General features: G+C 36.7%; 1 protein-coding gene across 15 annotated transcripts in view; it reads left to right on the top strand.

The window, feature by feature from the left end:
* Nucleotides 1-17,709, top strand: part of PTPRD (protein tyrosine phosphatase receptor type D) — a 443,130-nt gene that overhangs the window by 204,587 nt on the left and 220,834 nt on the right. For all 15 annotated transcript variants that reach the window (XM_069576561.1, XM_069576552.1, XM_069576559.1 and 12 more), the window contains exons 4-5: nucleotides 13,196-13,384; nucleotides 17,008-17,118. In XM_069576561.1, the coding sequence (XP_069432662.1) occupies nucleotides 13,196-13,384; nucleotides 17,008-17,118 (300 nt within the window). The remainder of the gene's footprint in view (nucleotides 1-13,195; nucleotides 13,385-17,007; nucleotides 17,119-17,709) is intronic.

Here is a 17,709-nt window from a genome sequence, read left to right as displayed (position 1 = left end):
ACATACTGAATGCAGCACTTTCACAGCATCATCTTTCAGGATTTGAAATAGCTCTACTGGAATGCAATCACCTCCACTAGCTTTGTTCGTAGTGATGCTTCCTAAGGCCCACTTGACTTCACATTCCAAGATGTCTGGCTCTAGGTGAGTGATCGCAGCATTGTAATTCTCTGGGTCATGAAGATCTGTACAGTTCTTCTGTGTATTCTTGCCACTTCTTAATATCTTCTGCTTTTGTTTGGTCCCTACCATGTCTGCCCTTTATCAAGTCCATCTCTGCATGAAATGTTCCCTTGGTATCTCTAATTTTCTTGAAGAGATCTCTAGTCTTTCCCATTCTGTTGGTTTCCTCTGTTTCTTTGCATTGTTTGCTGAGGAAGGCTTTCTTACCTCTCTTTGCTATTCTTAGGAACTCTGCATTCAAATGGGTATATCTTTCCTTTTCTCCTTTGCTTTATGCTTCTCTTCTTTTCACAGCTATTTGTAAGGCCTTCTCAGACAACCTTTTTGCATTTCTTTTTCTTGGGAAAGGTTTTTGTTATCACCTCCTGTGCAATGTTATGATCCTCAGTCCATATTTTTTCAGGCTGTCTAAATATCAGGTCTGATCCCTTAAATCTAATTATCACCTCCACTCTATAATCATAAGGGATTTGATTTAGGTCATACCTGAATGCCTAGTGGTCTTCCCTACTTTCTTCAATTTAAGTCTGAATTTTGCAGTAAGGACCTCATGATTTGAGCTACAGTCAGCTCACAGTCTTGTTTTTGCTGACAGTCTAGAGCATCTCCATCTTGGGCTACAAAGTATATAATCATTCTGATTTTTTCCATGCATAAAGTCATCTTTTGTGTTGTTAGAAGAGGGTGTTTGCTCTCACATCCTTTTTTTTTTTCTTGATTTCTTTCTCTCTCTCTCTTTTTTCCATGCCATAATGCATTTTTCACACTGCAGTTTAAATGGTGTTCATGAAAATTTAATGTTAAACAGCACATCTACCCAGTACACATCGGCAAGCACTTGAGTGCCAACTCACTTCAGCCAACCTTGAAAACTTTTCTTTACCTTTGACTTCTTTTAGGGAAAAGACCATAGTTTTTATATATGTCATCAGTTTTGCCTGAAACCCTTTTTCTAACTTTAATGGGTTTAACTCTCTATTAAGAAAAATCAAGGTTTAGAATTTTGTATGTGGAAGCCTGATAACTCTTCTAGGAACAAAGACTATGAGATTTTTTTTCATGTAAAATTTTGATGGTGGTTTTGGCCATTTTGGGTAGTTTTTCTTCTGTTTGGTTATTTTCCAGATGTCTGACCTTCCACTGAGTTCTATTGTATTTCTCTTATTTCAAAACTATTGCATAATTAGGTATCCTATGTTTACATGTAAATTTAATGTTACTTTATATGATAATTTTTATTAAGAGAGAGAAAAGCTCAAAAATTGAAAAAAAGAAAACAGTTATATATATATTTTTGGCTGTTTTCCCATATTGACAGCTTGTTTTTCCAAAGACTTAAGACTGACAAAGATATAAGTAGTTCCTTTTGGTAATTCTTTGGTGTTAAATTCAGGCTCACTTTTGACACAGAAAATGATTTATATTTAGGGGGAGAGTTCCTCCGTAGATAAATAATACATTCTTGAAGCACACATCCTATTTTAAAGATTTCTTCGTGTGCCCTTGTAGTTTTCATTATTTACAGTGAAATACCATATATATATTATTTTTTCCACAATACCCTACAAATAAAACTGCCATTACCTCTGTTTGCAGAATCTGTCTTCTCCACTCCAATAAATACTAGCCACAGATTGCCTTTAAAATTGTGAGAAATACTACTGAGTAGAGTTAAATGATGAAATAGTCTCTTCAGAAAATTTATTTATACATATCTGAATCATGTTATTTTTGTGCTTACTCTTCTTGCCCCATTCCCATACATGATTAAAGACGACAGGATGATGAACATCTGTCTTTACCATGTTGTAGGTCCAAGGGGGGGAACTGTGAAGAGGTGGAGGGAAGGGCAAAGGTAATTTCTGAAATACTGTAAAACTCTGGCTTAGGAAACTGCTCTTGGATTTTTGAAACAACTCTGGTTTTTAAGTTAGGTTGGTGATGTTTTAGTTGGAAGGAAACTCATCAAAAAATTCATCTTTTATGTAAAACTTTCTCACACAGGTAGGGAGAATGTGTTTGGTAAGCTGATATAAGGAGTGCATGTATGTGTCTATATGCACACTGACAACAATATTTATTTCTGCATTAGGATGCAAACCATGAGTTCATACTGATATCTCTGATTTGAATCCAAAACCACACAGTTCATTCTACTTTTTTTTATTTATGGAAAATTTGATTGCATAAACATTTATTTTTATTTGCATTCACCACAATACAGTGAGGCAGCCAAGATGGATGTTTTCCTTGGCTTTATTTGATTTGAACTCATTAGAATTCCTAACTTTTACAAAGCCAGCGAAGAATGGAGACAGGAGCCAAACTGAATTCTCTTTCCATGTTTACTATTCCTTTGTCTATTTCTAAAAGCAAAAACAACAAACAGGAATTCAGTTCCTGACCCTTAGCTCTATTATACAGTTTTGCTTTTTTTTTTTCCTTTAAAAAAATTCTTGGTGTGATTTTAATATAAATTTATATGAAGTGGTTAACTTAATGTTCAAAATAGAGAACAATTTGGGCAAAGTAGAGGATGAGTATCATGACAACAACTTGTTAGTAAAAATAAATTATTAATAATAGAGAGCAGTGAGGTTTGTGAAAGTGGATGTTACTGGATTTTTAATAAGATTTGCCTTGCCAGGAATAAATATATAACCCTGATTTCTAAATATTTGCTTAAATATCCAAGTATTAATAGAGTTGCTAAATAGGAAGACCTTTCCCCTTCTCCCAACCCTCAATGCATTTTGGATCACAGAGTATTATCATTTGCTAAGACCAGACACTAATAACAGTGGGGATTAACATAAAGCCATGTGGAATTGCAGCTACTACATTCATACAAAGGGTAATTTAATCTGAGTTTGTATTCTGCTACATAGGCAGTAGACATTACTTTGCGATTTATAGGATAATTGCATGCATTGCTTCTAAACAAGTTTGCTTACTTTGTGCCAAGAATTCCTTACACTCCCCTCTACATGTGAAGATTATTTCAGAAAATGAAGCTTTGCTCTGGAATGCCTGTGTGTTGCTTGTTAGTACGTTGAATATTTAGTAGCTGCTAAGGAGACTCCTATCAGCTTATCAGCGTCCAATTTCCTATTCTTGCATGACATAATTGTCTGAGAAATCTTTGGAGACCCTTTTCCCCAATAACTATCCTTAAGAGATACCTAAATCCACTAAGAAATAAAAGCTTTTCTGATTGATTTATAGCCGTATTAACACAAGCATACCTCTCTAATTTTCAAAGAGGATCTTCATTGTATCTTGTTCATAATTACTTTGGAAGACTAGACCTTATATTTATTATTCCATTTGACATATCTTTTATTAACTGGCAGTTTCTTCCTGCTTTCAATAATTTCTTTCTGACTTAGAGTAGCCTTTTACTTATAATTAGACACAATTTTCAGAGAAGGCAATGGCACCCCACTCCAGTACTCTTGCCTGGAAAATCCCATGGATGGAGGAGCCTGGTAGGCTGCACTCCATGGAGTCACTAAGAGTCGGACATGACTGAGCAACTTCACTTTCACTTTTCACTTTCATGCATTGGAGAAGGCAATGGCAACCCGCTCCAGTATTCTTGCCTGGAGAATCCCAGGGATGGGGAGCCTAATGGGCTGCCATCTATGGGGTCGCACAGAGTCGGACACGACTGAAGCAACTTAGCAGCAGCAGCAGCAGCAACAGCAGACACCATTTTATTTATATGTATTTTTTCAGTTTCATTCGTATGCATGTCATTTTGATAGTGGCCCAGAAACCTAACTTTGCTAGGAAACATTGATTTAACTTTTCTTTCTTTTCCCTTTTACTTTTCTGTTTTCAGTCTCTTACTCAATTCGCTTGCAGGAAGATTGATTTTGAATAAAATGGTCATGATGTCAAAACAGTATAAATTATATCCTGCTCTCATCTGAAATGGTGAAAATAGAAGCCTTTACACTGTTTTCTTTAAGAAAAAGAGTAATGAATGTTTTTCCCCCTCTTCAGGAACTGTATTCTGGGAGGGGGGAAGAAAAGTCGTTCTTGTTTGTAGCCTGAAAGATTTTGACTTAAAAACTCATTTGCTGTTCAACAAAGTAGCAGATACTCCAAGTAGTAACCCTTCAGCCTTCCAGCCTCTGAGATAGGATCTGTCTCCTCTCCCAGACAAAGCCATTTCGGGTAGTCGTTCCTGGTCCCGTATTACAGAGGAGACCTCTGTGTGGTGTTAGGTCATAGGGTCGATCTGCTGAGTGTGAATCTGCCTCCTTCTCTGGTTCGGGTACTGTCTTTGGGTGTCTGCTCGAACGGAATTTTTTGCCATTTATAACCCTTTGTAGATAACTGAAATAGAAATTATAGAAGGGTTAAAGACATAGACACAGTGCTGAATCTGAGCTTGGTAGGGAAATTGACATTTATCGTTATTTTCATAATCTTCCATTTCTCGTCTATATTTTATTGGCTAATACACATAACAGAATTCTGTTGCTACCTGGAATCAGTGCTAAAAAAAAAGTCAATTGATATATATTAAAGGATGAATCCTTTTATATGAAAATATTATTACATCTCATGAAACTTTAGTCGTTAGTGCTTTCTGTTTAAAAAAAATAAAAGATGACCAAGTATTTGGAATTATTTTTGTTGTGTTTTCCATTATGAGTTGACTATAACTGAGTTATGGCACTGTTCATGATGAATATTTGTTCAAAGAACAGTAATTGCCATAGAGAGAACATGATGCATGATGATGTAAAAATACACTGAATCTTAGAGTTAAAAGAAATGAAAAAATTATTTTTTACTGTGTGTATAACCAAGACCAAGTAACAATTTTGCTGAGTCTTTGCTTTGTGTCTACGAAAAATGGTAATTATTGTATCACCCTTGCCTACTTCAAGCAACCCTAGTAAGTCTCCAGTGGTATCAGTGCTTCCAATTATTAACAACAAAGCTTTGCTGTCCCAAACATTTAGTGTTACTTTTTAAGTTTGTTTTGGGGAACAGATTCAGTGACAATATGATTTGTTTTATTTGTTCTGTTGGTTAATCAAAAAGCCTAAAATCTTGTTCAGAGTGAGAAATGAAATGAGCTAGCTTTTTACTACCTTTTAAGAAGTTATTTGGCACAGACACCACCCTCTAAATTCACTTGTATGTCTATATAATCCCTGTTTCTTTATGATTCTTGTAGAAAATTTTTTCCATTTAGTTTATTGCTGCAGCTCTTGTTACAGCAAGCCTTGCAGTCACTTGCTTCTGTTCTATTTAAATCTTTTGTGGGAGCTTGGGATAGAGTAAGTACATATAAGCTGGTATTTTACTAGATGTCAGGCACTAGTGCCAGGCAGTACTAGGAATATTTAATGTATTATCTCATTCAATCTTCCAGTCTATGAGTCGGGTACTATTTTTACTCCGAAAGAATCTAGTTATCCTACAGATAAAATTAAATCACAGCAATATAGAGATTCTCTAGTTTACTTCATACCCGATGCCTGACCCAGCCTTTGCACAGAGAAGTCTTTCAATAAATATCTGTAGAATGAATGACAATCTATTGGCTGTCCAGTAGATTTTTGAAACTAGTAGTTCAGAAGGTCTTTTTCTTTCAGCCTAATGCAACTTTCATAAATCTGAAGATACTTTCTTATTTGTCTATCTTAAGACTAATATATATTTACATTTTTCAGGTGAATTTTTTCTATCTTAGATAGTACTGTTTCTCTAACAGGTGGCTATAAATTTCAACATATATAAAGGGTATAACACTTTATTTATTTTTCATACTGTCCATCTACTATTTAACATAGGTTAAGAAAAACTTACCTTATGCAACTGTTTCATCCTTTGAAAAGATAGTTGTGCTTCTGTAACATTACAAGATAAATGCCTAAAGCTTCAAAATATCCAGCCACTGTGAAAAGTTTGAACCTGAAAGTGAAAGAAGACCCAGCATCTGCCTCACATGCAGCTGATGGATTCACTTGAATATTATCTTTTGTTTGAATATCAAGAATCCTGTTATTCTAAAAGATAGGATAGCACAGTAGAGATACACATTCTATTGTGTTCTTTTGAGTTTCATTTTGTTCACACTTAAGGTTTTTGTTATGTGGTTGCCGTTTTGACTTGTAGGTACTTACAACCAACATAAGAAGGAAGGCTTCCTGTAAAATCGGGCTTCTCTGATGGCTCAGATGGTAAAGAGTCCACCCTACAATGCAGGTGACCTGGTTTCAATCCCTGGGTCAGGAAGATCCCCTGAAGAGAATGGCTACCCACTCCAGTATTCTGCCATGGAGAATTCCATGGGCAGAAGAGCCTAGTGGGCTATAGTCCATGGAGTCACAAAGAATCAGACATGACTGAGTGACTACCACTTTTCCCTTTCGCTTTCCTGTAAATTAAGAAAGCAGGATCTGAACCGTGTGTTTCCCAGTGCAGCAACTGCACTAAATTAAAGAAATAGCCAAGCATAAACTGAACCTCTCAAATGAAAGTTGTTTGCTAATTAAATAAAACCTATGACTATAAAAATATGAATTAATAACTATTTTGTGAATTTGTAAGTTTAGTACTACTTAAGACACTATAGGTGCAGTGATAAAGAGTCCACCTGCAGGAGATACAAGTCTGATCCCTGGGTCAGGAAGATTGCCTAGACAAGGAAATAGCAATCCACTCCAGTATTCTTGCTTGGGAAATTCCATAGACAGAGGGGCCTGGTGGGCTATATATGTACAGTCCATGGGATTGCAGATTTGGACATGACCTAGCAACTAAGCAATGAACACTGCAAAAGATAGTTTTGCCTCCTAGATTATATTTAAATTGAGAAGACCAATTCTATATCCCCAGAACAATTAAATAATGATTAACTGTTTAAGTAGGTGCCACTGAGACTTCCCTGGTGGTCCAATGGTTAAAACACCATGCTTCCAGTGCTGGGGTGGGTGCTGGAGTATGTGTGGGGGTGGGTCGTGTTTGTCTCTGGTTGGGGAATTAAGATCTCACAGGTCATGTGGTAGCCAATAAATAAATGAAGTTACTTTATAAAAAGTGTTTTTATTTTAAGAAAAAGTTGCTGTTAAATAAATCCAGTAGAAATTCAGAGATACCACATGAATGAATGCAGACATGATTGTCAAAATTTCCTAAGCATGTCTAATTCCAAGTGTTTATGAATACTGTAATGGTTAAAAAGGAAGTAACATATAACCATGCCCTCTGTGAGTTTTGAAAGCATTTAAGAGGGGCTGCTATGAACTGTTGACTGTATTGTCAATTATACCTAGACGATCAAGTGTATTTGGCATATCTTTTAATATGTCTTTTGGAAGAGCATACTGTTGATATAAATGGCATGTTTTTTCCTTCATAAACATGTTTGCTATACATTCATAAATTAGAAAAGTGGCATCATGGTAAACAGCCCTTTACTGAAAACTCTTTTAATAATTTGGGACCAGAGTCAAAGCACCTGTCTGATTGACTTCACTGAGTCCTAGCAAAATTAGGCAGGAGGAACTGCTTCTGGCCACCTCGGAAGGAGGCTGTGGTCTTAGCAGGCAATTCAGTTTTGTGTTTCCTATCAAATGAGAGAGATTGAATATTTGCAGAATTGGCGCGAAAGCAAAGCATCATTAAAATTGTTTATGGATGAACAATGAAAGCAGTTTGAGAAAATTATGCAAAAGCTATTACTTGATCATTCACAGATATCTAAAGCATAATTCTGTACCCCCCCCCAAAAAAATAGACTCTTCCTCTCATATTCCTTTCAAGTTCTGGGGAGGGCAAGGGTTTTTAACAAAAGTTCCACAGCAGTGGAAAGTTAACTCTGAAAATTGCTGATGTTCATTTTTCTCTTTCCTTAATGGAACTGAAAGTTTCATATCAGCATGTTTCATTAAGACCCCAAACAGATTCAAAGAATGTGCTGTATCTCCAGGTCTATTATAGCTGCCATTCCAAACAAAATATGTATGACTTCTACGATTCACTAAGCACAAGTATGTAGTAATCTGCCCTTTAATGGCCTCTCAAAATGACAGACGGAATGGCTTTGTGAAGGTCAAGTCTGATTTAAATTGTTGATGAATTAGTAGCTAATTCTACGTGATTGAATATTAATATGGAACAGTGATAAGTAAGGCATTTTAAATCTTAATGAGCACTTTGATGAACAGGACAAAATGTTTTTCTTTTCAACTCACGTAAAAGTTGAAAGCAACTGACATAATGACAATTTGTTAATTTTTGATTCTGTATTTTCCTGTAAAAGTTCATGTGGTTAACATATAAAGGATATTGGGTTTTTCTTTTCTCAAGTTTCTGGTACCATACATTTATGATCTGTCAAATTGATGTAGTCAAATGGCCAAGGCAGTTTTATATAAATTACTAATACATGTAGAGATGAAAAAAACAAAAAAACAATTAACATCTTCTAAACTATGCCCACTGAGATAAGCATACCAATTAGAAATTTCATCATTTCTACCATTCATTTTATGTTGAATACTGAGTTTTATTGCCAAATACCTGACAGTCAGATTGGAAACAAGCCACAACTGTCAACGTGTAACAGCTCTGGCTATGTAAATCTGTTACACTGTGATGTTTCTCATGAAAATTTAATGAAGAATATGCATTCAAAGGAGTTCTGTGCAAAAGGGGGATGGATAGAATGTAATTACCCTTATTAAAAATAAGAAAGGCGCTCTCTTTACATTCTCGTGTGGTTAGGATGCAAGAATCATTATCTTTGTTGTGCACTGTGTCTATGGAGAGGGAGCTCTGGAGTGTTCTGTATAAGCCAAGAAGAAAAAGAAAGGTCATGCAGACGTTTTAGCCTGCTTTCCATAGGGCACAAGTCGGTTCTATCAGTGCTCCCCAAGGTGAGGTCTTCGTTTCTTATAAATGGTTATTAATTCTAAATTTCTTTGGTAAGAGCCTTTAGTAAGTGGCTCAACAATCTCAAGTCTTTGACACTTGCCACTGATGGGTATATAGAATATTGGCATGGCTTTCTAGAGAGACAAACTTGTTGAAGAACGGTAGTGACTGGTAGAGCAGTGTTCATGCATGCTGTTGTAACTAGTAGTTAGATGCCAATGGAGGAACTCAGTGCCCTGGGAAAGACAAGAACAGCTCAGGAATCCCAAGGTAACTGTTTTATTAACAGAAGTCAGTTGCTTTAAGTATGGAAATTGACAATAACAAATTCTAAGAGCTTTTTTAGAAACTCATTTCTAAGAAGTTAGGCATGTAGTTGACTTAGGGGCACTTAAGGTAAATTATTCTATACTTTGAAGCAATCCAGACCAATGGCTGCCAAGTGAGATGTTTAATAATGTAATGAGTGTGGTGCAGTGGCTTTTGAGCATTTTTCTTTATTTTCTTTATTCTCCCTAATAACATTAAAACTAAGCTTTAGATTTACAAATACACTGAATAAAGCTTTAAAGCCATTAAAAAAAGAAAAAGCCTGATGAAATTCAAGTGGAATAGAGTATTAAAAGTAGGACTTCCCTGGTGGCTCAGACGGTAAAGCGGCTGTCTACAATGTGGGAGTCCTGGGTTTGATCCCTGGGTTGGGAAGTTCCCTGGAGAAGGAAATGGCATTAAAAGAATCATACCCTAATTTTCAAAATACTCTTTACCTGATTTGTAATTTTAAACTTTGCTTGGAGCCTTGAAATATCATCTTGAAATTCCACTTTTAACCACTGTTTCTGGCACTTGTTCACTGTAGATGTGGGTCTGGCTGACAGTGTACGAGCATTCAGATAAACAGAAGGTATTGCTGCTTCCTCAAAAGAGCCATGTCTTTCAACTTAAGTAAAATGTATAATAGCTGATCGAAGTTAACTCTTTTTTAGTCTCTGGCCATGGGACAGGAAAATATTCTCTTGTGAATCCATGTGTCAAACCCAATTGCTTCAGCAAGTTTTTTGGACTTTTCGTCGATCACGCTGTAGGACAGCTAGAGTCTACTTTTCCCCATGAACCACTGATTTTCTCTTATAGTCACCCAAGTTTAATGTTCAGGATACTATCCATTTCTTCGGAGCTTTACTCTTGAGTAGTATTTTGACATTCTTTTACTATTCTCAATCAAAATCTCCCTCCCTCGTTCTGAACTATTCCCTCTGATGAACTCTCTACCATAAATAGTTTTGTACTACATGTAGTAGAAACATTTATAATCACTGTGATATATTCATATTTAGGTTTGGGAATCACAGATTTCTCAAACTCTGTTAATTCAGACTAGCTTTATGGGAAGGGATTTGGATACAACTGAGGCATGGGGAAATTTGTGTGGTAGAAGGATAAACTGAGGAGATAAATTGGATTCCCTGGTGGCTCAGACAGTAAAGAATCTGCCTACAATACTGGAGACCCTGGTTTGATCCCTGGGGCAGGAAGATCCCCTGGAGAAGGGAATGACTACCCACACCAGTATTCTTGCCTGGAGAATTCTATGCTCAGAGGAGCATGGTGGACTATATAGTCCATGGTGTCACAAAGAGTCAGACACAACTAAGCAAATATACATATATTTAAACTAAACAGTATTTTAAAAACACAAGACAGTGCATCTAGGTACTTACTACTACAGTTAATCTGAGGAGGAAAAGATTAAGTCTGTTTGAGTGAGTTTTGAAAAGCTTTATAATGAAGAAGATTTTGATTGTGCGGCTTTCTCAAGACACAGATGGAGTCCTCATTGGATATGATTTGTATAAGGAATGGTGAGAATTTCAGTGTGGGCAGAAGAAATGTTTCCTCTGAGGAAGCTTATCCATGAGAGGCTAAGAAAAATGGGCCATGATTTTAAAAGACTTCACTAGCCAGATTTCGCAAATTTGATTTACCCTTTAAGTATTGGCAACCCACTCCAGTATTCTTGCCTGGAGAGTCCCATGGATGGAGGAGCCTGGTATGCCACAGTCCACAGGGTCGCAAAGAGTCGGACACGACTGAGCGACTTCACTTCACTTTCTTTCACTTTAAGTATTGAGACAGTAGAGAACACGTAGATTTGATCAGCAAGGCAGTGGAGTCATCAAAATGTAACCTTTTCCTTTGAAATTGTGGATGTTTAGCAAGACACTGAGGATTATTCCAGAAATTGTCGGGGACATCCAAGTGGAAGGTAGGTATCATGTCTGATTGTTTCCGTTTGTCTCACTGGTTGTGCTTTTGAGTCATTTTGGTTGGTGGCTGATGACAGTTCATCAGAGGTCATGAGAAAGTGATGATTACATTAACTCCAGGGTCCAATTGAAAGTCAAAATGTTTCATAATAGTTTTCAAACAGCCAAATTCTAATGCAAATATTATTGCCCATATAACTAAAATGCCTTCAGTGCCTCAACAGAATATACCTTTCTAACACTGACTGGAAGAACTGGTCATATAGGATATCAATGTGGGTCTTGCTTGAGGGGCTTAAGAGGAGTTTAGTTTCTCAAGATCTAAGATATGGAGAAATTTTGATTAGGGATAGGGAAATGGCAACCCAGCCCAGGATCCCTGCCTGGAAAATCCCATGAACAGAGGAGCCTAATGGGCTACAATCCAGGGGGTCACAAAGAGTCGGCACAACTTGGTGACTGAGCATGCATGCAAGGGAGAAATGAACTTTGGATGAGTTGAAGACTCAAAATTGACCCGTTTCATCTTTTTAATGACTGAAAGTGGTTCAGGACTTTGGAATGGAGGAAGGTATTCTCTCACCCTAAGGAATGGATGTTTCCATGTTGCACTCTTGAGTTGCTTTTGTTCTTTTCTTCTTTTGTAAGGGAAACTTTCAGATACTTTTCTGACAAATTAAAACTCTCTACAGAGGAATTAATTCAGGTTGAACCTGTACTTGTGTTAAAAAAAATACATAGAGTTTTACTTGAAAGTTAAAAGAAAACCATAATAGACTAAAATAGGAATAGCTTAGTCCAGCTAACCTGCTGGTTCTCCATGCCCTCCTAAAACTAGCTGTGCTGCATCAGTGATTTCCCTCAAGGAAAAGTTTCCTTCTGAATATTTGTACTTCTGATGTGCCTTTCTTTCTGGCCACTTGACTTCCCTTTAAGAATTTTCCACAGTTTGTTGTGATCCACACAGTCAAAGGCTTTGGCGTAATCAATAAAGCAGAAAAAGATGTTTTTCTGGAACTCTCTTGACCTGCCTCTTGAGAAATCTGTATGCAGATCAGGAAGCAACAGCTAGAATTGGACATGGAACAACAGACTGGTTCCAAATAGGGAAAGGAGTACATCAAGTACATATTGTCACCCTGCTTATTTAACTTCGATGCAGAGTACATCATGAGAAACCCTGGGCTGGAAGAAGCAAGAGCTGGAATCAAGATTGCCAGGAGAAATATCAATAACCTCAGATATGTGGATGACACTACCGTTAATGGCAGAAAGTGAAGAACTAAAGAGCCTCTTGGTGAAAGTGAAAGAGGAGAGTGAAAAAGTTGGCCTAAAACTCAACAATAGATGAGATGGTTTCATGGCATCACCAACTCAATGGACATGAATTTGAGAAAACTCCGGGAGTTGGTGATGGACAGGGATGCCTGGCATGCTGCAGTCCATGGGGTCTCAAAGAGTCCGACACGACTGAGCAACTGAACTGATACTGATTCTGACTTTCCTCATGGCTCATTTCATAGCTTTCTTTTGGTGCTCACTGACCTCCTCACACACACGTATAATGACTGCTTCCGTGCTGCCAGAGAACTTGATTCATCTCCTGGTCATGGTTTTTAATGACATTTGAGCTATTTGTTAGGTTTTCAGCCTCTTCCTGGACTGCACTCCTCTTGCCAGGAACAACATTGTTACCATACACTAACCTAACAGTGCGATGCCACTTGGATTGCGTTAGTTTTTCAACAAATGCTAAGTAATGGGAAAGGTTAACAGTCAGTACCTCCTGAATCTTGGGTATCTGCCTCCATGACACATTTGTATCACCTTTTGTCTTGCAGAGGATCAAATTCCGCGGGGCTTCCCTACTATTGATATGGGCCCGCAGCTGAAGGTGGTTGAGCGTACACGCACCGCCACCATGCTTTGTGCAGCCAGTGGGAATCCGGATCCAGAAATCACTTGGTTCAAAGATTTCTTACCCGTCGACACAAGCAACAACAATGGCCGTATTAAGCAGTTACGATCAGGTAGGGTCTTGTTACTGTTTCCATGATCTCCTAGAGAATTTTAATTTTTCTTTTTAGTTTTCTCTCTATTTTAATTTTCATTTTATTTATTTTTATTTTTTAGGTATTAATTTTTCTCCCTCTTCTCTTTCTCTGTTATTTAATGTGTTGTCCACGTCTGTGATGTCATAGCCTGTTTCAGAGTCTGTCTTTCTTCTCTTCTCTGTGTTTTGCAGCTTCTGTTTAATCCACATTGCTCACTGCTGTGACTGTATTTTTGATAATTTATTTTTTAGTTTACTGCTCTTCTGCAGTATTTGATGGATTCATTTTCTCCTGTTTCTTTCTTATTTCTCTGTTTTCTTTTGAAACAAATTTATTTCAACATTGGACTTCATTTGAAACTTGCAAGGAGTTCCAATGGTTATATCCATTAAAAATCAAAAATGTTCATATTAAACACTAAAATGATTCCGTTTTATTAAAGCGTGTTTCTCTGTCTTCTCTACATTTTAACTCATCAAACTACCAACGTTTAGTAAGTTTGGGCACATCTGCTTTCTTTTCACTAATACATAAAACACAGAAATGTTATCTCATAAGTATCCAGATGTATTTTTTATAAAGTCCTTTACAAAGTACTAATGAAAGGAGGGGATTTTTATTAATATTTTTATAGTGTTATTATGAGTGAGTATTTTCTACACATTTGCCACAGTAGTGTGCGCCCGCACTAAAGATTTTTAAACCCTCCAGTGACTGGATCTACAGAAGTCTGCTTTTGATTGGTGTAGACTCCAGCTTTTGCTTCTCTCTCTCTCTTCCTATCTCTCTCTCTTGCTACCTGTTGCCCTTTCTCCCTCTCCCATCCCCACCCCAAGTTTATTCATTTGCTCTCTTTAGACTAAAAGTAGAGATAATTCTAAATCTGTTAATTTTTAGAGCCTGTCCCTAGGTAATTTCACAGGGATGTATACTAGTAAGCTGTTTATTTTGGCATGGGTAGTACTATTGATAATATAATTCTAAGTTGTTTAACTGCCTGTCTTCCCAGAATTCTCAGCTTTTGACCTGTCCTGTGATGTTAAAGCGTCTTGTTAACTGCCTCTTTTGCTTGTTGTCAGCAGAATTGTGTAGATTAGCATTCTGTTATTGTAAATAAAGAATTAATTATTCACCTGTAACATAGATGATTTAGTATATAAAGCTTTAACTCTGAAAAATTTGTACCAAATTATAAGGAATATAATAATATTTTTATGCTGTCTTTCTTCTCTCCGTATTTAAATCTCCAGAATCTATTGGTAAGTGCTTAGTTCTGAAGCGCACTTCACCCCCACTAATTTCCATATTCAGATTACTATTATTATTATTAATAAAATGCATGGCATGCATTTTACTAACTGTCAGTGTAGACACAAGATTTCCTTAGTGGCGTGCACATTCACACATCCACGGAACTGTTGTTGTAAGAACACTATGTAGAAAAATAAAATAATACACAAGTTATATCACACAAATGTAGCAATGTAAGTAGTGTAAGATATATCCAATGAACAGTGTTTGTTTCTAGTTAGTCTTTAGTATTTCCTATAATAGTATATATATATATACATATCTATATATATACTTAAATAGATTAGCCAGTATTTCCCCCAGTTATGTCTTTAAAAATATTGTTTAGTTCTTTTTTTTTAAGAGTATGAGGCATATAAGATATAATTCTAACCCTGTATAATCCCAGACCTAAGAACTCATTTGCTTCTCTGATAAAGGCAATGCTGCCTATTGTGGTCTTTGCCCTCTGTGGTATAATGCAACTTGCTTTTATGATCTAATAATACTATCTAATATATTCCTGTTTTACCAGTAGAGTAATTCAAGTTTCTTTTAAGACCTTATTTAATTCTGTAAATCTAATTTAATTCTTCTCCCCAGCCCTAGCCTCCTTCTTCTCGTACTAATGCTTCTTCTTTCTAATCTTATTTGCATTCATATTATCCACCCAGGTGGTACACCAATAAGAGGTAAGAGTGCTGAACTAACGTTCACAGAATGATCTTGCTCATTCTTTCTGTCCTTTCATCACTCTCATCTTTGTCCTGTTCTCAAAATCATTCCAATAATGTCCATCAACTTTATAATTTTCCTTTGTACTGTTTGGTTATGATTGGTGACTCTCATCTTGTGAGTTTTTCTTTCCTTTTTCCTTTTTCTCTTTGTTTTGTTCATTTCTTTCTTTATGAAAATGATTCTTTAAGTTGTGATATGCTTCAAAGAAAGCATATCCAGGTCTTTAGACCACAGACCAGTCACAGCGTACCATCTGTCCCTCTTTTTTTCTTTTCTTCTTCTTCCTTTTTCCTTTTTTTCTTTTTCTTTTTTCTTCTTTTTCCTTTTTTTTTGTCCAACTGGAGAAAAAAAAAAAAAGATCATTTTTTTTCTTCCTTAGCTGTTCTTGTTCTGGACCAAAGTCAAGATGGTCTGGAGAACAGTGGCAGACATGCAGAAGACAGCCTGGAACACCTGCTTTTTGTCTTTATCTTTCAAAAGGTTTTTGCTTTTGTTCTTCAATTCTTTTTTCTCTTACTGTCTTAAAAGTCAAAGAATGACTCCCCCTTCCACCTGATCACACTCGCCTGCAACCTGACAACAGTGCTTTTTTCCCCTCCCACTTCTTTTTTTTCTTGGATTACTCGCCTCTGGATTTTTCGAACTTCTGTCCTTCAGGCTCTGGAGACAAAAGGTGCTGAGTATTCTTGGTGGTATGTGGTATTGATGGTTTTTCAGACTTTGACTCAGTGTGCATTTCTTTTATAATTCTTGTTTTGTATTTTTCTTGGGGTTTTGTGACACCACACTGCTAATCCCACTGGTGGATTTTGATGGGTGTCTTAGGGGATCCGTCTCGAGGTCCTCAAGCAGTGGTTGGTTGGCTCTCCGGGCTGGCGTAGGCCGTGCTTTTTAACTTTTTTAAAACCTTCTAATTCAATTACTCTTTGTTTTTCAGCAAACGTAATAAATGATTGTAAGTCGTGGCAAACTGGTCTTTCTTTTCTTAAAAAATCTGCATGTCTTAAGGGAGTTTTGTTTCTTTAAGTAATATTTTCATGATATATAATGACTAATTTTAATTTTTTTTGCTTCATGCAGCCTTTTTTGTGCTTGCTGCGTATTTTTGGCTTTCTTCAGCAGAAGACTTTCTTGAAAACCCGGCCTGGTTTTTTTTGAGAGTACCTCTCTTTTGCGCCACTTTTGCTACCAAAATGAAACAAAACAAAAACCAAAAAATTAATCTTTTGTTTGATTTAAAAGCCATACTTCCTTGAAGCAGTCTCACCCATCTTCATTTTATAGTCTAGGAAATAAGCGTATTAATTATGAGTAGAATTCTTGCTTGGGAAAAGATAAGTTTTTATTATGCTAGTGTTGATGATGTAAAAAATTTTTAAAAAAAGAAGAAATAATCTCTGTATGTTTTTCTCATCGCATCATTTCTGTCTGTGCACCTTGGCAAGAGATTGAATCGACGTTGAGCGGATCTTCCTTTGCAGGGCTTTTCATATTGTTAAGAGGTTTAGCTTTCTGCTCTGAGAAAGCTTTCTCTGACCATCTCTTTGGCAATATATTTTATATCCATGCAGGAGCCCTTCAGATCGAACAGAGCGAAGAATCTGACCAAGGAAAATATGAGTGTGTTGCTACCAACAGCGCGGGCACTCGCTATTCTGCCCCTGCCAATTTATATGTCAGAGGTAGGAATGACGTAACTGTGGCATCGCGTGTTCATTCAGGCTCAGGGGGAATTGAGATATCCACAGGGTCTGTGTGACTGTGTCAGGATTTAATCAGCTGATGTGCTAATAATGACAGTAGCTGAAGCATTTTAGCGGGTAGAGAATTAAATATTTTAAATATATGGTTGAAAAAAAAAGGTGGACCACTCTTGAGTAAAATCTATCCTGAGGCTTGAAGTTTGTAAGTATATTTGCATTTTGACATCTTGATTATTACTTTAAGTGCATTGATTGAACTGTGTTTTGCATTGGTTTGAGGTTTTCTTTTCCTTCTCCTTTTTTTCTGTTGCTGTGACTCTTCTGTTTCCTTATCAAACCCTGAGATAATTGCTTGGTGTGCCACTAATCAGTTCTCCGTGCAACTCCAAGCATAAAGGTGTTTATGTCTTCATGACCTCTGCTGCAGAGTTGTAAGGATATAACTGCTAATCTATAAAAAACAAGAAACAGGTGCTACATGCAACTAGCACAGTTGTCTTGTCTTCTTCCCTTTTATACTCATTTATAAACACATAGTATTATCATGTGCATATGCCTCTGCATATATAT

Source organism: Ovis canadensis, chromosome 2 (genome assembly GCF_042477335.2).
Source record: "Ovis canadensis isolate MfBH-ARS-UI-01 breed Bighorn chromosome 2, ARS-UI_OviCan_v2, whole genome shotgun sequence".
Classification (NCBI taxonomy): domain Eukaryota; kingdom Metazoa; phylum Chordata; class Mammalia; order Artiodactyla; family Bovidae; genus Ovis; species Ovis canadensis.
Note: the sequence above shows the minus strand (reverse complement) of the source record. Positions and strands in the feature narration are given on the sequence as shown.